Genomic DNA, 20,104 nt, shown 5'->3' with positions numbered 1-20,104 from the left:
GAGACCTTGTCAGTGGGCCTCTTCTGAAACTGATGGGAAACTCTAAAATTCTTCTTATTCAGTTGTAATTTCAAAATTTGTCAGCAGGAAAGTGTGGTGAGATGTGCCAGTGGGTAGGTGGAAATGGTAGGAGGAGGTAATGTTTATTTCTAATTAATTATTGGGTGTGATTTATTTATTTATTTTTTTAGACAGGGCCTCACTCGAGTGCAGTGGCATGACCTCGACTCACTGCAGCCTCCACCTCCTGGCTCAGGTGATCCTCCCATCTCAACCTCCCAAGTTGCTGGACCACGGATATGTGCCACCACACCCAGCTAATTTTTATTTTTTTTTCATAGTTTTAGTGGAGACGGAGGTTTCACTATGTTGCCCAGGCTAGTCTCAAACTCCTGGGCTCAAGTGATCCACCCAACTCTGCCTCTCAAAGTGCTGGGATTACAGGCGTGAGCCACTGAACCCAGTCATTGGGTGTGATTTGTTAATCCTGTTAGTTGGTCAGACTTTTGTGTTAGATACCAGGGAGGACAAGCTACTTTCAATAGCACACAGGTTTTCTCTTTGCCTGGTGGTAGTTCACAAGAGGCTCAAGTGAGAAAATGTGTGTGGATTAGCACAGATTTACCACCCTTCTTAGAAAACTAACTCACACCAGATGTGGTGGCTCATGCCTGTAATCCCAGCACTTTGGGAGGCTAAGGTGGGGGGATCTCTTGAGCCCAGGAGTTTGAGACCAGCCTGGGCAACATATCTAGACCCCCAACTCTACCAAAAATACAAAAATTATCTGGGCGTGGTGGTACATGCCTGTAGTCTCAGCTACTTGGAGATTGAGGTGGCAGGATGGCTTGAACTCTGGAGGCAGAGGTTGCAGTGAGCTAAGGTGGCGCCTAGCATGTCAGCCTGGATGACAGAGCAAGACCCTGTCACCAAAAAAAAAAAAAAAGCTTACTAGTGGTGGGACATCAGTGTCATGTTTATATTTTGAGACTAGCATTTAACGTAGAGCCTAAAGTGTTAGTATTATATAGTATTTATTAACTTAATATGATTTAATAGAAAATATTTCTATTTCAAAACAACTGAGATGGAAACCCAATCTTGAGTTAAGTTCAGGTAATTTTCAAGTTACTTAAATATCTTTGTGACTCTCTTTTTTCAAGCTTCCAATTGAAGACTTGTGCAGTTTAACATCCCAGTCACTGCCCATTGAACTGACTTCAGTAGTGCCTGAATCTACAGAAGACATTCTCTTGAAGGGCTTCACTTCCTTAGGAATGGAAGAAGAAAGAATTGAAACCGCACAGCAGGTGAATTGCAGTATCTTTTCTAAGGATGTTTGATTATTTCAGATGTCTCAAGACAAGGCTAATAAAAGAAGTCCTAATTAAAAGTTCTGAACATTTGTCACCATAGTTAACATCAGGTCTTTCTAGAACATTCTTGATTTTGCGTTAGTTGTGGCTGTTTAAGTGTTTTAAATGAATCTGTTGCCCAATTATAGTTATGATGTATGTGAAAAACATGATATTCCACATTTGGACGTTGATAGATTATTGAGGTTCTAATGTCTTGTGCCCTTTCGACTTCCCCCAGTGTCTGTCTGCTGTTAACCTGTTCCCTCAGTGTGTGCATGGGTACCCCTCCATCTCACTTGTTGCTAGGTAGTCCCTTTTTTAAAAACCCAAATATTCTTTTAATATTGACACTTGTAGTTATTTTCAGTAATTTAGCATGTGTAACTTTTCTTGGTTTTGTTCATTCCTCATTAGAAACCTAAGCTTATAGTAGTCTCTTCTGCCACTTTCCTTGTCTCCTCTTCCTTGTCCTATTAAGAGTCAAAGTTGAGGCATTTACCAAATAAAACATAAAGTACATGTATTGGAACTGGATTGCATATATAGTAAGTCGAGAGAGGCAGTTCTACAAACCGGTGAAGAATTCCAGCTCCTGAGCTAGGCTGACCTGCACCTGAAAGTCAGCTCCATCATTTAGCATCTTTGTGAGCTTAGGCAAACTACTTAGCTTCTTAGATCTTTAGTTTCCTAGTATATAAAACAGGAATAATTATATATTATTTCGTAGGATTTTTGTGAGTGTTAAATAAGATAATGCATGTAAATGCATTGTGTAGCAAGTACACAGTAAATGCTCAGCAAATGATAGCCAAGGTACATGGCAAGTCTCCTGTATACCCATGACATTGAATCTTACTTTAGATTCAGTGTTCTCAAGTTCACTTGAAGGTAGTCTTGCACCACGTCTATGAACTAGTTTGAACTGCTTAAAAAAAAATATTCTGGATGAAACTTATACCTGTTCTCCCTTTAAAATTAAGAAAAACTGATACACTGACTTATAATTTATGTACAATAATATGTATTCATTTTGAGTGTCAGCCCAATGAGTTTTGAAAAGTGTATATACCTATATATGTAACTAACAACTATAATTAAGATATAAAACATTTCTATCATCCCAAAAAGTTTCTTCATACTCGTTTAAGGTCAACTCCCCACATCCCCTTTTAAATAATAGACATTTTTCAGGCTGGAATTCAGATCCAGGGCTAGCTGATACCAGAGTCCATATTCTGTTTTTTTGTTTGTTTGTTTTTGAGATGGAGTCTTGCTCTGACACCCAGGCTGGAGTGCAGTGGACGATCTTGGCTCACTGCAAGCTCCACCTCCCAGGTTCATGCCATTCTCCTGTCTCAGCCTCCCGAGTAGCTGGAACTACAGGCACCTGCCTCCACGCCTGGCTAATTTTTTGTATTTTTAGTGGAGGTGGGGTTTCACCGTGTTAGCTGTGATGGTCTCGATCTCCTGACCTCGTGATCTGCCCGCCTTGGCCTCCCAAAGTGCTGGGATTATAGGCGTGAGCCACCGTACCCGGCCCCACAGTCCATATTCTTAAACCACTCTGTAATATTATTTTTGAGTTATAGCCTCACAGTTCTTATTAGATAATGTTAATATTGATATTTGCCCAAAGCACTATATTACCTACTCAAATTTTGTAAACGATTATAGCAAGTAGGCATTAGCCTATTAGGAAGAAATATTCATTTTTTTACATATTGTATGTTTAATACTCTTCCTTATTTGACTCTGAAAATGGCCAGTTTTTTGTTTGTTTGTTTGTTTTCAATCCTTAAGACATCTGAAATGGCCATTTTTTTTTTTTTTTTTGAGACGGAGTCTTGCTCTGTCGCCCAAGCCGGAGTGCAGTGGCGCCATCTCGGCTCACTGCAAGCTCTGCCTCCCGGGTTCATGCCATTCTCCCGCCTCAGCCTCCTGAGTAGCTGGAACTACAGGCGCCTGGCTTATTTTTTGTATTTTTAATAGAGACAGGGTTTCACCACGTTAGCCAGGATGGTCTTGATCTCTTAACCTTGTGATCTGCCCACCTCTGCCTCCAAAAGTGCTGAGATTACGGCGTGAGCCACCGCGCCTGGCCCTTTTCTTTGTAAGACAGAGTTTCACTCTGTTGCCCGTGTTTAAGTGATTCTCCTGCCTCAGCCTCCCAAGTAGCTGGGATTACAGGCATGTGCCACCACGCCTGGCTAATTTTTGTGTTTTTAGTAGAGACGGGGTTTTACCATGTTGGCCAGGCTGGTCTGGAACTCCCGACCTCAGGTGATCCACCCACCTGGGCCTCCCAAAGTGCTGGGATTACAGGTGTGAGCCACCACACCCAGTGAAATGGCCAATGTTTTAATATCCTTTGCTTTTCCTAGCATATGGATATTGTGGATATAATTAAATTATCTTCTCCTGGCTTAAAACTGATTATGGCTAAGCCCTAAACAATAAAACTTGGATAGTGTCTTGTCCTTTTGACTTGCTGTTTAGCATGTAGCCACTTTAAATTTTGTCAGTTGTAGTTTTGTTCACAGTATAATACTCTATTTTTCCAGTTTTTCTCATGGTTTGCAAAGCTGCAAACTCAGATGGATCAAGATGAAGGAACTAAATATAGGTATGTGTATCTCTTGCATTTGTTGGATATCTTAATTTTTAGATCACAGTCATCTGAAGCATTTCATAATCAGTGTCTTTAAATAAAATAAAGGTATTAAGAAAACTGTAACAGCCATATATTCTTTAAGAACAGCAGTGAGAAGATTTGGATCTTTAAAACTGTCATTTAGAAGTTGTGTGATTAAAAACAAAAAGAATTACATTATAACTAATAGGTTAGGAGGGATAGATGTTAGTTTTCAGATAACTCAAGAAAGAACTAGGTTCAAGCAGGAGTTTCAGAGGAATTCCAGGAGGTGTTTGTTGCTTTTTAGAAGGAGAAACATCCCTGAAAGACTTTCAGGATGGCCACTTCTGTTGGTTGTAACTATACTTCTGTCAGTGGATGTTGACAGCATGGGGGAAATGACAGTGTACAGTTTCTAGCTGACTGTGGGGGCTGTGGGTCGAGTGTTCACATTCAGTGTATTGATTTGTTGGTGGCTATTATTGCTAGGCAATGTGGTAGGCTCTTTAATGTATGATCCCATTTAATCTTCATAACAGCTGTGTGAGGAAAGATACTACTATTCTTATCCCTCCTAACCTATTGATTGTAATGTAATTCTCTTTTTGTTTTTAATCACACAACTGAGGCCTGGAAATAATAAGTAACTTGCTTAATGTCATGCAGACTGGGGCAGAGCTGGGGCTTGGACCCAGGTCTTCTAATTCTAAATCTAGAATTCTTTCCATGACATCACACCATCTTTCAAAGAGGGAAGTGATCGGAAGGATTGACCTTACTTGGTGGCTTGGGATGGCTTTGGTGTCCCAGTCTTTATAAGTTGAGCCAGTGATTCATTGCCTTATATGTGAAAAGCCAGGTTATGGCTTCAAAGCTAATTCCTTTTGTTACTTATAGTATTAGTGATTTGCCTTCTTAAATATTGAAACAGTTCATGACATAACTTTCGGTACATTTCTTAACATAATCAACTTATGTGTGTAGGTCAGACTTTCCTCCTGAAATTCGAACGTTTTGGGAAAAATAAGCCTTTGTTGTTTTTTTACTATGCTTATTGGGGGAAAAGATTATTGCCAATCCCCTTTTGGTTCTGTTTTCTAGACAGATGAGGGATTACTTGTCTGGGTTTCAGGAGCAGTGTGATGCTATATTGAATGATGTAAACAGTGCTCTTCAGCATCTGGAGTCTTTGCAGAAACAGTATCTTTTTGTGTCCAATAAGACAGGAACCCTACATGAAGCCTGTGAACAGCTCCTAAAAGAGCAGGTAATTTGGAGTAAGAAAGAGGGTCGGTCATTATATTTAACATTTTAAAATAGATGAATACAGTTTTATTTTAATTTTCTTAATTTCTCCAAGATGTTCAACTCTGCTGTGTTTGAGGCCTGTGCTCAGCATAAGGATTGTTACACTGACAGCCTACTTTTTAAGCGCATGTGAATAGCAATGGCAAGCCTTCTTATGTTTTGAGCTGTTAGGTCTCAGTACAATTTCAGAATGTAGTGGCTGTGTTGGTTTGCTCTGTCCACTCTTTATTACTGACACTTTTATTTATTTATTTTTATTTTTTTTGCTCTGTCGCCCAGGCTGGAGTGCAATGGCTTGATCTCAGCTCTTTGCAACCTCTGCCTCCTGGGTTCAAGCGATTCTCCTGCCTCAGCCTCCCAGGTAGCTGGGATTACAGGCGTGTGCCACCATACCTGGCTAATTTTTGTATTTTTAGTAGAGACAGGGTTTCATCATGTTGGCTAGGCTAGTCTCAAACTCCTGACCTCAAGTCCTCTGCCCCCCTCGGCCTCCCTAAGTATTGGAATTACAGATGTGAGTCACTACACCCAGCTACTGACACTTTTCAAAGAAGTCTAGTGAGGCTGGGTGCGGTGGCTCACGCCTGTAATCCCAGCACTTTGGGAGGCCCAGGCAGGCAGATCTTGAGGTCAGGAGATCGAGGCCATCCTGGCTAACACAGTGAAACCCCGTCTCTACTAAAAATACAAAAAATTAGCTGGATGTGGTGGCGGGCGCCTGTGGTCCCAGCTACTTGGGAGGCTGAGGCAGGAGAATAGTGTGAACTCAGGAGGTGGAGCTTGCAGTGAGCCGAGATTGTGCCACTGCACTCCAGTCTGGGCAACAGAGCGAGACTCCAAAAAAAAAGCATAGTGATTATACTAGTGGTGCGATTTTGAAAAGATCAACTGATTGATTATTTTTGACTTAGAGCTAGAACACTTAAGTTAGTATATCTCAGAATTTTCTCTGTATGTACTTCTGTGTGTTTTTAAAATGTGATCATTTATTATTTTGTGAAGAGATATGAAATTTACTGTAATATTATCGCCTATTTTAATTCATGATTATAGAAATACTTTAGCTGTATTCTTATATCTGATATAACCCTCTGTGTCTAATGTAAATCTATTTAGTGTAACTTTGAGACTGGCATGTTGATTCTTGTATTCTCATAATAATTGATTTTTCTCTTTTAAAAAAACGCAAGTCGGAACTTGTTGATCTGGCTGAAAACATTCAACAAAAGCTTTCCTATTTTAACGAATTGGAAACTATTAACACAGTAAGCATTGTTCTTTACTTCTTATAAAATTAGTGATTTTTATTTTGTTTTTGCCTTTTTTCATGTAATCTTTAAATCTATAAATTGGCTTGAGTGATATTTTAACTTAGCTGGCTTGCTAATAGATATTCCTATTTGTAGACAGTGGAGATACCATTACCAGTTCAGATTTTTAAATATTTGAGTTAAGGTGTATTTCTAAAATTGTATTCTTGGTATTCAGATCTCTTTATTGGTTACCTCTTGTAGTTTCTTATTTGTAAGCTTTGAGGAAGATTGTAGAAGAAATGTTCAGTTTTAGATTTTGCTGTGGTTGTGCTGCTATGATAGTAGTCAAAAACTTTTTGAAACTTATTCTCATGTTTAGTTTGAAGAAAAGTATAGTCCTCAAAATGTTTACTTGTATCCCAATAAAGTATAATAGTTCCAATAAAGACAAGTATGTAAATTGTATTTCTGTTTCTGACTCATAAATTAATCATAACTATGTATAAATCATGTTATTAAAATCATTTAATCATAGGTATTTAGTTTGTTAAAGACATAACTAAAACTAGTGACTAGTTAACAATGGAATGCAGTGGAAAGTAGTCATTGCCAAGCTATTTCTGTATCAGGATAAGAAATGATTGGTTGCATTTTACTTTCATAGTATGACTGTTAAGTGTAATATGACTACTAGTTAATCATTTAGCCTTCAGAAAAATCACCATTGTTTGCAAGTAGAAAAATTGTGTATATTGTATACCAGAAACTGAGAAATCTAGGTATTTCATATATTATTTGAATATGACATTGTATAGTGGGGTAATATGTACTATGTCCTAATTCATGAAGAGGACCATTAAAGCTTATTAGGAATAAACTGAATTAACTCAGTATGCTTTTTCTGTTTGTCCCTTCTTTATTGTACATGTGGGCTACGTTTGAGGATATTTTGGTGACTTTTAAAATTTATTATAAAGACCTGTTATATCGTAAAGGCAAATATGCTGACTCTGATCCATAGCTTCCAACTTTTATCTGTATCATTTTTTGTGAATTAAGATTGTTTTCTTTTTCCCTTAAAGAAATTGAATTCCCCTACATTGTCGGTGAATAGTGACGGATTTATACCTATGCTGGCCAAGTTAGATGATTGTATAACATATATCTCATCTCATGTAAGTCATAGTATTTTTGCATGTTTTAAAGAAATCTTAAGATTCCTAGTCCTATTTTTTTGTGTGTTTTTCAACTTTTCTGTATTTAGCAAACATTCCTATTATATCACTTTTGTGCTGTGATTATTTCTGCCCAAGGGAAAAATATGTATTTGTAACATATTAAAGAAAAGTTGTAGTGAATTCTTAGTTGTTATTAGCAGTGGTGTAAAAAGTACTTCTAGCTCCTGCAATGGCCCCTGGAATGGAATGCGTCCTGGCTGACTCAGCTTTATCCCATCTAACAGGATGAGCCATTTTTGAATTGTTGGCGTCTTGACGTGCTAGATATTTCTTTGGAAACAGAAAGTGTTACTTGGGGGGAAATAAAGGGACAAGCCCTTTGATTTAATCACCCTCTATTTCTGTTTCTTCAGGATTTATTGCTGTGTTTATTTCTCCTAACTCCTATTCTTTTTCTAGTTGGGCCTTACATATTAGCCTTGAAGTCTGTGGGGTGCTGAAAATATCTTTTGCTAACAACTGCAGATATGTATTTAGCTCCTACTTTGTGCCAGGCACAGGGGGTTTGACTGTGACTAAAACAGTCACAGTATTCATCTTCATGGAGTTTATGATCTTTATGAAATCTGTTTTTGAACTTTATATATTGTTTTACATAGGGACACTTTGGTTTTCACTAAAAGCTTGTTTTTAGTCCGTGTTCGTTTCCACTTTGTAAATCTTTCTCTTTTCCTTACAGCCTAATTTTAAAGATTATCCTGTATATTTGCTGAAGTTTAAACAGTGTCTTTCTAAAGCTTTGCACCTCATGAAGACATATACTGTGAACACACTACAGACCCTCACAAATCAGTTACTGAAAAGGGTGAGTTAACTGATCTCAACAACAGGTTTTGTTGTCGTCGTTGTTTTGATTCTTTCATCTTCCATCATCTTTGGCTGAGATTAGTACTTTGTAATTCCAGAAAATTTTTACCTTTTGTTAAGAATATGTACTACACCTTTTTATTTATAGTAGGGTAAAATGACTATGTTATAAATATCCCTTGCAAATGTTATTTTCAAATAATGTTTAATAGTGTGAGAAGTATTCAGTACTATATGATGAATAATAAGATACAAATCATTTGTCTCTTAAAACATTCCTTTTCTGTCTTTTTCATGGAAATATTAGAAGGAAATATACCAAAATCATAAAAGTGGCTCTGTCTGAGTGGTGGGATAATTTAATATGCTTTTGAAGCATATTCATATGCATAATTATGCATCTCATAATGCATAATTTAAATTTTCTTCTTTACACTTTTTTTGTATTTTCAACTTTTCTGTATTTAGCAAACATTTTTATTTAGCACTGCCTAATGCTTGGTATTTTATTAGGAACTGTATAGAAACAAAGAGGAGCTAATAAGGTCCCTGCCCTCATGGAGCTTATATTCAAAAGAAATAACCAGTATAGAAAGAAGCAAATCAATTAGTTAATTACGGATTGTAGTTGATTCTAGGTGGAAAATTAACAGAGTGTAAGCTTAGAAAATAAGAGTAGAACAAGCTAGATGGTCATTGAAAACATTCCTTTCCTAAGAAAATAAAATCATAAACATTATGTTTTGGTTTTTAAGTTTATTTTCTGAAGAATGTGGAGTATCTTCTTGAACTTTCCATTCAAAGCTTGTGATGTTTGACTTGCAGTTTTACCGTTCACATTGTTCTTAGCTGACATACCAACCAACCTATGTATTTTTTTATTTTGCGAAATTTTCAGTAAGTTTAGGAAACTAATATCTGATAAATACTGGTACCTATTATGTGCTAGTGCTTTACTATTGAGCTGCACCAAACCTTTAGGGTTTAATGGATGCACTGAGTCTTAGAGGGATGAAGTACATGGGCCAGTGTCCTACATTCAGTGAGTGGCAGAATGTGAATCTCAATTCGGATCTGTTTACCACCAGAATTTAAATAATGTAAGGTTAATTTCAACTATCAAGGAGAGAGAGATGACAGTTCCATTTAATTATTTCTCATTTGTAGCCATAATAATATTCAATCTCCCTCAGATTTTTCTCCCTAAGCTTTGGTTGGTATGCAGGCCAAGCAGTAGCCATAGGAAATGGTTTCTGTTGGGTTTTCTGAATGATTATTTGTTTGCTAATTATCTTCCTTCCCTATCCTCCCCCATGTTTCTTTAGGATCCTTCATCTGTACCTAATGCAGACAATGCCTTCACATTATTTTATGTGAAATTTCGAGCTGCTGCCCCCAAAGTCAGAGTAAGTCTATTGACGTAACTGGGACATTGCTATGAAATTTGTTCATCCAGCCCTTTTGAAGTACTATTGTATGTTAGGCTCTTTGTTTATACTGAGGAAGTGAACTTGAATGAAAGGTTGACATTGTCCTTCCACATTATAGCAGTGTATCTTAGTGTTGTGTCTAGGTTCTTGAAGTCCACAAAGCAGGAAACATCTAGCTTTTCCTATGATGCTCAGGGACGGTTTCTAGATGAAGGTGATAGACGAGTTTTGAAAGCTTGACTGGTGGTCGTGAAGGGACCGATAAGGGTGTTTTGATAAACAGAGAACAGCACATATAGGGAAGGTTGTAGGAGACATAAAAGACATACATTTTGGGAGAGATCTTTATAGTTCAAAGACTCTCTCACGAGGGATGTTACATGTCATGCTAATTTAGGAAAAGTAGAGAATCAATGAAGTGGTGTCTTAAACAGAGGAGTTATTTGGTCAGATTTGCCAAACAGACATGTAAACCAATGGAACGGAATAGAGAACTCAGAAATAAATGCATACATTTTTGGCCAACTGATTTTTGGTAAAGTCACCAAGAACATTTAGCGGGGAAAGGTTGATTACTGGGAAAACTAGATATTCATATGCAGAAAAATGAAACTAGACCTCTGTCTCTTGCTATGTACAAAAATCAAAATAAAATGGATTAAAGACTTAAGATCTGAAACTATAAGAGTACTAGAAGAAAGCATAGGGGAAATGTTTTAGGTAGGATATTGGTCTAGGACAAGATTTTATGGCTAAAACTTCAAAAGCATAGGCAACAAAAACAAAAATAGACAAATGGGGCTATAATAATCTTAAAAGCTTCTGCCCAACAAAGGAGACAATCACCAGAGTGAATAGACAACCTGTAGAATAGTAGAAAACATTTACAACTATTCATCTGACAAGGGACTAATATTCAGAATATACAAGGAACTTAACAGAAGAAAACCCTAAATAATCCCATTAAAAAGTAGGCAAAGAGGCTGAGTAGACATTTCTCAAAAGGTGACTGTACAGATGGCCAACAGGTATGTGAAAAAATGTTCAACATCACTAATCATCAGGGAAATGTAAATCAAAACCACAGTGAGATGTCATCTCACCCCAGTTATAATGGCTGTTATCAAGAAGACATAAAATAAATGCTGGTGAGGATACAGAGAAAAGGAAATTCTTATACACTGTTGGTGGGAATGTAAATTACTACAGCTATTATGGAAAACAGTATGAAGATTTCTCAAAAAGCTAAAAATAGAGTTAACATACTATCCAGCAATCACTACTGGGTATTTATCCAAAGGCAAGGAAATCAGTATATCAATGGGATACCTGTGTTGATTGCAGCACTATTTGCAATAGTAAAGATGTGAAATCAACCTAAGTGTCAATCAGTGGATGAATGGATAAAGAAAATGTGGTATATATAAACAATAAGATACTATTCACCTGTAACAAAAAATGAAATCCTGTCATTTGCAGCAACATGAATGGAACTAGAGGTCATTATGTTAGTTAAATAAACCAGGCACAGAAAGACAAATACCATATGTTTTCACTCATATGTGGGAACTAAAAAAGTTGGTCTTGTGGAGATGGAGAGTAGAATGGTAGATACCAGAGGTTGGGACGGGTTGGGTGGAGGGGAGGTGGAGAGGTTGGTTAATGGGTATAAATGTACAATTTAATAGAAGAAATAAGTTCTGGTGTTCAGTAGTGTAGTAAGATAACTATAGTTAACAATTTATTTATATTTCAAAATAGCTAAAAGGGAAGATTTGAAATTTTTCCAGCACAAAGAAATAATAGATGTTTGAGGTGGCGGATACTCTAAACACACTGATTTGATCATAACACATTGTATCCATGTATCAAAATATCACATGTACCCCATAAATATGTACAATTATGTATTAATAAAAAAGATTAAGGATGCAGTATAAAAAATGGATTATGGTAAAGAGAGATTTGAGACAGGGAGGCCTCATTACTAAGGAAGATTCTGCAGTAATCCAGGTGAGATTAGGGGGTGAATTAATGCATTGGTAGGATATTTCATGAGGTTGGGTATGTGCCTTATTCATTCTACATAGCAGGAATCCACGATGTATTTATTTTGATTAATTGATAGCATGGAGGGGGCAAAGATCAGTATATATTTTATAACATATCTGAGATACATTTAATTGAAGCTGGTGCATATATATTCTTTCTACTCATTGTGAAGTTTCTAGAAATAATAATCTACTTTTGCTGACTGACTTCACTTCCTTGCTTGTTTCTCTCTTGAAAGTCAGCCAGTTGATGGCTGGGTGCAGTGGCTCACACCTGCAATCCTAGTACATTGGGAAGCCAAGGAGGGCAGATCCTTTGAGTTTAGGAGTTCGAGACCAGCCTGGGCAACATGGCGAAACCCTGTCTGTACCAAAAATACAAAATTAGCTGGACATTGTGGTGTGCACCTGTGGTCTGGCTACTTGGGAGGCTGAGGTGGGAGGATTGCTTGAACCCTGGAAGTCAAGGCTGCAGTGAGCCAAGATAGCACCACTGCACTCTAGCCTGGGTGACAAAGTGAGACCATGTCTCAAAAAAAAAAAAGAAGCCAGCCAGTTTAAAGGAATATTTTTTTGAAATGGGAGAAACTTAGTTTTGTTGATAGAATATATATGTAGAATATGTGTACAACCTAGATGTCTAACAGATGTATAACTGGATGTCAATTGATGGCATGAGATTTAGATTGTGCCTGATTGATTGCTTTTGCTTGTTAGCCAAATACTAATGATAAAAATTTGATTAGAAAAGAAATGATATAGATAAGAGGGCTCAGTGTGGTGGGTGGTTATAAAATGATTGTATAGTTATCCGTAGCTTTCCTACATACCATTAGTAACAAATTAATATATGTGATGGGGTCCCATTTATATCAGTGACAAAAAGCATAAAATACTTACCTAGCAGTAACCTTAGCAGAAATACAAGGATGAAGAAAATGACAAAACTAGACAGAAAATTATAAAAGGCTGAATAAATGGTAAGCCCATCTTCTTCCTGGTTGGGGTGATTTAATTTTTAAAATGTCAGTTTCTCCCAGAGTAATATGTTGGTTAGAATGTACTAGCAAAAATTCCAATGGATTGTTTTTTTTGCATGATTCTAAACTTTCTCTGGTAAATAGGCAAGACTAAAGAAGAAAATTTTGAAAAATACAGTGTCATTGATTCAAGCATTCCCTGACAGATCGTTGGAATGAATGTTGTAGTACTTAATATATAAAGAAACATCCCAAATAAAAAAGGAAGGACTGGAATTTTCTACATGGGTGGGTGTAGATTGGTATTGGGAAGATTTGCTAAATATTTGAAAAAATAGTAAGCTTTTTACTCTATAACATTACCAAAATAATATATTCTAAGTGAACTAAAGAAAGATGAATATCTAATAAAAAATGACCAGATTACTCACAGAACGTGTGGAAAATACATGCAAGTTAGGGCTGGCTGACTTTTGTCTGTCATTAATTGGCAGATTAAGGTCAGTGCTTCTGAGGATTTATGAGACAGGCAATAGTACTGATAGGAATGTAATTGGATTATTTTCTAAAAAACATTTTAGAAGAATAGATCAAAAGCCCCTAAAAATACATACCTCTTTTGACCTGGTGTTTTGGGGTCCCCACCTGGGAGGTAGGTGCTGTTATACCAGTTTTATACAGTAGGAAGTGGAATCTCAGAAGTGAACCAGCTTGCCTGGGCTCAAACAGCTACTAAGGAGCGGGTGCTGGAACCCTCTAGTTTCGCTCAAGGCTCTTCACAAATGGCCTCTGATTCTCTGGAAACAACCTAGATATCAGTAGAAATGGGATATTATGTAGCCCTTTAGCATAATATTTTAAATCATGCTTATAATGATTCATTGAGTGTTGACTAGGCACCAAGGTACTATGCTAAGGCCTTCTATACATTTTCATCTAGTATTGAAAAGTATTTAATGATAGGAAAATGTTTATGAAATAATGTTAATTTTATAAAACGAATTATAAAGCAGAATATGTAGTATAATTACAGTTTTGCTTAAAAAGAAAAATATAGAACTGTGGATATAAAACTGGAAGAAAATATACTGAAATGCTGTGATTATTTTTTGGTATTATAAGTGATTTTATGATTTTGACTTTTTTATATTTACAGTTTTCTGAGTATGTGATACAATTAATATTACAATCAGAAAGTAATGGATAATATAACAGAGATGGTTTTTTAATGCATTTTTTCTTACTTTGCAGACTCTTATTGAACAAATAGAACTGCGGTCTGAAAAAATACCTGAGTGAGTACCTAGAAGTTAATCTGATCTCCACATGAACCTTCATCTTGTAGTACTGTTTTTCCAAATCTGGTTTTATCTCTGATATTTTATGAGCAGTTGCCTTCCAGCTTGTTCTTGTAACATACAACTTATTTTGGGGAGCAAGGTCACAGACTTAGCAAGTTTACATGACAGCAGTTTTTCCCGTACTAGGATTTCCTTCTTATTTGGGCAGATATGGGGTCCCTATTCTTGGAAAAGAAATCCTTCTTTATGGCGTCACAGTTCATTATGATTTGCTTTTGTTTTATGTCTGTATTTCCAGTATTAAATACTTAATGTGGACAAATGAGAGGTGACCGTTATAGCTTTAAAAGAGGTTTGGCAACCTACGCTGGGATTTAAGATGAAATTTAATTTACATATTTGAAATGAAAAGTGTAATCTCATTTGCTTTCTGTCAGATACCAACAACTGCTAAATGATATACACCAGTGTTACCTTGATCAGCGGGAGCTCCTTTTGGGCCCTAGTATTGCTTGCACTGTTGCAGAGTTAACCAGCCAAAATAATAGAGATCATTGTGCCTTGGTAAGTTTCTACTTGTTTTGGTTTAATGTTAAATCTTCCTCTGAGTTATGTTGATATTCTAGAAACTATACTTGGTTAAATAAGTTTTGGTGTCCACAGTGAACTAAAAAAGCATGTTTTTAGTTATGACAAATCTAGTTTGGTAATTAGCCTATTCACCTTTGCAAAATATTCTTATTTTTTACTTATTTTTTGAGATAAGAAGATTCACAAATAAGTATTGTTCTTGAAAACTGAGGTTTCAAAGTTTATAGATTTATATTAACAATTTAGCTTAGCTTTTGCTGCAGAAGTGCTTTTTTGTTTAGTGTAATTTTAATTCATACTATAAAAAATGCGTAAGTACTCTTTTTTGAAATACTTTTGAACTGGAGAAATAATTTGTGTTTATTATGAAAAGTTTAGAAACTAAAGCATTAAGAAAATAAAAATCACCTATAATCCTGTTATGCAGTAATTTGTCGAAAACCAACCATTTTCTGTGATTCAGTAAGTTGTTTTAAGAGTATATATGTGTAATCTCTGAAGATAAAGTATAGGCTTTATTTCATAAACATCAGAAATGTTGTGTGTCTTTAACTGTAGGTGGTGTGTGTTTGTTTACTACAGGTTCGTAGTGGCTGTGCCTTCATGGTTCATGTCTGCCAGGATGAACACCAACTTTACAATGAATTTTTCACAAAACCAACATCAAAATTAGAGTAGGTGGACATGGAATCTAACTCTTGTTCATAAAATTTAACTTGCTAATGACCATAATGAATCAGTATATTATAGGAGTATTCTATCATTAGCTGGAGAGTGTTTTAACTTGTGTGTGTCTGTGAACAAAATATCGTTGGGTGGGACAGATATTTTCTTAAAAGTTATTTTCTTAAATGTGCAACTTACATGCTTTTGTATTTGTAATGTAATTATTTAGATATTACGGTGTGATAGGAAGAAATCTATACAGAATTCTGTAGCCTTGGGATCTAGATCCCTTTATCTCCATTAAGTACAATAATTCCTTCCAGTTAAAAAATTCTATGATTCTAACTAATGAAAGATTTAAAAATACAGATACTATTTAATAACCTTTTCTTTATTTTTCTCAAAATGTCTTTCAGATCCACTGTTAGTCACTTTTGGTTTCTTCATGTTCACTCTTCTGACTCTTACAAATATTCAAAGCTTATGACTCTTGTAATGAGGAAAAGTATATTATAGTTTTAGTTGAAGTGATCACTTTTGATGAAATACTGTGTATAAACGAGTACCATTGACAGTATGACGCATATAGACAACTTAAGTTTTTAAATGTTTAAAATTTCTCAAAATACTTGGTGTATGACCAAAGTACTTTGAATTTTGTTTATCTAAGTCTATAAGTATTCAATAATTTTAAATTTGTCTTTCCTGGGGGGAAAAATTACCATTTGATTCATAGTGAAGTAGAATATAAAAGGTAATTAAGTCTTCTGACTTAATTTTTATTGGTCATTTTTATTGGTTTTGAAAGGACATATAGAAAATTATTGCTGAAATAGATAAAAGTTGTAATAGTTTGACTTTGGGGGCAGCTACTTTGAATTGACTGCTGTGGATTGCTTGATTCCGATTCCGAGCTTTTGAAGCAAAAACAGTTTCTAGAATTACTTTCAGCTTTTCCCTTATCATTCTGTAATGTCCTCAGATACTGTTTTCCAGTAGATACTTATTGTTCTTATCGACTGGAAGAAATCAATGAGGCTTTCTAAACTATTAGAAAATCCTGAAAAAACTACTACTAATAGCCATGTTTTATTCTTTCATTTTAGTGAGCTTTTGGAGAAACTGTGTGTGTCATTGTATGATGTCTTCAGGCCATTGATCATTCATGTTATTCACTTAGAGACTCTGTCGGAACTTTGTGGGATTCTTAAAAATGAGGTGCTTGAAGATCATGTGCAGAACAATGGTAAATGAGTAGAAATGATCATTTTAAGTTCTATCACTGGCTCAATGAATTTGAAAAAAATAATAGGTTCTTCTTCCCTCACTCCACTAAATACATAAATTTAATATTTTTGAAGCTTGGCTTGATGCCTTGCCCCTTCTTGAATGAAGTTCACCTTATTCTGTCACTGAAGACGCAATCAGATAGGGAAAGAATCTGAAAATCTGGGTAAAATTAGTAATAAAATAATTATAGCCAGTTTTCTTTCTGGCATCTGGAATCCAGAGAGAACACATCATCACTTTTGGGTTAGGCATTTCTAGCACACTGTTACCAGAATACAAAATACATAATAAATACATAAATAAATAATTGAATATATTGTATGTTTTTGATTAAAAAACAGGAATTGTTTTTGTGTGTATTCATAATAATAGTTCATCTGTTTTGAAATTACAAATAAAGAAAAGCAGTTCTCTGGAATAGCTCTACTTTATCCATCTGATACATTCTTCAATATTTGATTTGATTGTCATGGAGAACATGATTTTCCTAATAGTACCTAGGTACCTTTAAAAAGGTACCTTTAGGCCGGGCATGGTGGCTCACGCCTGTAATCCCAGCACTTTGGGAGGCCGAGGTGGGTGGATCACCTTAGGTCAGGAGTTCGAGAACAGGCTGGCCAACGTCGTGAAACCCTGTCTCTACTAAAAATACAAAAATTAGCTAGACCTGGTAGCAGGCACCTATGATCTCAATTACTCGGGAGGCTGAGGCAGGAGAATTGCTGGAACCTGGGAGGGGGAGGTTGCAGTGAGCCGAGATTGCGCCATTACACTCCAGCCCAGGCAACAACAGCAAGACTCTGTCTCAAAACAAAACAAAACAAAATACCCTTCAAGTAATTATTCTACTCCCAGAATTTGTCCTCACTTTGGCTTTCACTGAGACACTGAATTTGTTACTCTTCCAAAGTTACTCAATTGCATGTAACTCATTCATTTTCTCACATTTTACTGCTTCTAAATTTTTTATTGCTTCTGATTTTAAAATTAATATTTTTGTTTTGTTTTGTTTTGGTTTTTGAGTTGGGGGTCTTACTCTTGTCACCCAGGCTGGAGTGCAGTGGTACGATCTCGGCTCACTACAACCTCTGCCTCCTGGGGTCAGGTGATCCTCCCACCTCAGTCTCTTGAGGAACTGAGACTACAGGTGCATGCCACCATGCCCGGCTATTTTTATATTTCTTTTGTAGGGAGGGGGTTTTGCCATGTTGCCCAGGCCAGTCTTGAGCTCCTGGACTCAAAATCTGCCCTCCTTGGCCTCCCAAAGTGCTGGGATTACAGGTGTGAGCCACTGCACCTAGCCAAAATTAATGTGAATTTTTTTCTTTTCTTTTTTTTTTTGAGACGGAGTCTCGCTCTGTGCAGTGGCGCAATCTTGGCTCACTGCAGTCTCCGCCTCCTGGGTTCAAGTGATTCTCCTGCCTCAGCCTCACGAGTAGCTGGGACTACAGGTATGCACCACCATGCCCAACTAATTTTTGTATTTTTAGTAGAGATGGGGTTTCACCATGTTGGCCAGGATGGTCTTGATCTCTTAACCTCATGATCTGCCTGCCTCGGCCTCCCAAAGTGCTGGGATTACGGGCATGAGCCACTGTGCCTGGCCTCTTTTTTTTTTTTTTTTTTTTAAATAGAGATGGGGGTCTCACTGTGTTGCCTAGGCTGGGCTTGAACTCCTGGACTCAAGTGATCATCCCACCTGGGCCTCCCAAAGTGCTGGGATTACAGACATGAGCCACTGTGCCTGGCCTAATGTGATTATGTGTTATCTTTAACCCCCTATCTTTTGGAAGGCCGTTACAGGATTACTAGTGTGTCTTAAAATTGATGGCATCTTTTCTTTTTAATTTATTTATTATTTTTGAGATAGGGTCTTACTCTATTGCCCAGGCTGGAGTGCAGTGGCATGATCACAGCTCACTGCAGCCTCAACTTGCCAGGCTCAGGTGATTCCCACCTCAGCCTCCCAACTAGCTGAGACTACAGATGCGCACCACCACGCCTGGCTAATTTTTTGTATTTTTATGGAGACGGAGTTTTGCCATGTTGCTCAGGCTGGCCAATCTTGAACTCCTGGGCTCAAGTTATCTGCCTGCCTCAGCCTCCCAAAATGCTGGGATTATAGGCATGAGCCACTGCGCCTTGCTGATGGCATCTTAAAAATAAAGAAATGCTGTATAAGCTCATACTTTACTTTTTACTTGCCTCTGTGAAAATGTTAAGTCATTTAATATCTGTGGTACTCAATTTATTTGTAAAATGGGGATGATGATAGCCCAGTTAATAAGCTACCTTAGCAATTTCTTAGTCTTGGTCTGAAGCTATACGAAATAACTTTTAAAGAGCAAAGCACTCTTAAAATTCAGATTTTATTATTCATATTAATAATATAATTAATTTAATAGAGTACCGCCCAGTTTTAAAGTTGAGGAAATTGAAAGACGTTTGTTAAACTTTTCCCAGCTCATTAAGTCATACTGAAATAGAATGCAACCACAGCCTCTGAAGCAAAAGTGGTTCATACTGTTTCTGAACAATTTAGTAATATCTTTCCTTGTTTAAAAGAAAGTGTTTTCCTCAATCTAAAAGAATGGATGATTGCACTTTTTTATCAGCTGAGCAACTGGGGGCATTTGCAGCTGGAGTCAAGCAGATGTTAGAAGATGTACAGGAGCGGCTCGTCTACCGAACCCACATCTATATTCAGACGGACATCACGGGCTATAAACCAGCTCCTGGAGATCTGGCATATCCCGATAAGTTAGTAATGATGGAGGTAGGATCTCCTTACTTGATCTCCCGTTTGCCCCCACACAGTTTTTAGATGTTTTATTTATTTATTTTTTTTTAAATTTATACATTAAAATAGAGACAGGGTCTCCCCACGTTGCCCAGGCTGGTCTCGAATTCCTGAGCTCAAGTGATCCACCTGCCTCGGCCTGCCAAGTGCTGGGATTACAGGCGTTAGTCACTGTGCCTAGCCTACGTGTTTTTTTTTAACTAGCCTACTAGTTAAAATGGGATTTTTCTTTTTAATTCTTCCTCAAAATGTAAAATCAAGATAAGCTTGCTATAAAAATTAAGGGAGATAACATTTAAAAGAATTAAAAATAATTTGTTAGGTTGTCTTTCCTTTAAGTTATGTTTTATAAACATTCTATTCCATTCTCTTCCCATTGGCAGGAAATACACATTCTCA

At 36.7% G+C, this 20,104-nt stretch overlaps 1 protein-coding gene across 1 annotated transcript in view; it reads left to right on the top strand.

The window, feature by feature from the left end:
• Positions 1 to 20,104, top strand: part of COG3 (component of oligomeric golgi complex 3) — a 74,969-nt gene that overhangs the window by 10,346 nt on the left and 44,519 nt on the right. Inside the window, exons 2-13 of the mRNA XM_017870974.1 lie at positions 1,164 to 1,310; positions 3,920 to 3,981; positions 5,092 to 5,257; positions 6,489 to 6,563; positions 7,634 to 7,726; positions 8,469 to 8,594; positions 9,922 to 10,002; positions 14,309 to 14,352; positions 14,796 to 14,922; positions 15,532 to 15,623; positions 16,722 to 16,861; positions 19,521 to 19,681. Of these exons, the coding sequence (XP_017726463.1) occupies positions 1,164 to 1,310; positions 3,920 to 3,981; positions 5,092 to 5,257; positions 6,489 to 6,563; positions 7,634 to 7,726; positions 8,469 to 8,594; positions 9,922 to 10,002; positions 14,309 to 14,352; positions 14,796 to 14,922; positions 15,532 to 15,623; positions 16,722 to 16,861; positions 19,521 to 19,681 (1,314 nt within the window). The remainder of the gene's footprint in view (positions 1 to 1,163; positions 1,311 to 3,919; positions 3,982 to 5,091; positions 5,258 to 6,488; positions 6,564 to 7,633; positions 7,727 to 8,468; positions 8,595 to 9,921; positions 10,003 to 14,308; positions 14,353 to 14,795; positions 14,923 to 15,531; positions 15,624 to 16,721; positions 16,862 to 19,520; positions 19,682 to 20,104) is intronic.

The sequence above is a fragment of the Rhinopithecus bieti genome, unplaced genomic scaffold, assembly GCF_001698545.2.
Source record: "Rhinopithecus bieti isolate Rb0 unplaced genomic scaffold, ASM169854v2 scaffold_5273, whole genome shotgun sequence".
Lineage (NCBI taxonomy): Eukaryota > Metazoa > Chordata > Mammalia > Primates > Cercopithecidae > Rhinopithecus > Rhinopithecus bieti.
Note: the sequence above shows the minus strand (reverse complement) of the source record. Positions and strands in the feature narration are given on the sequence as shown.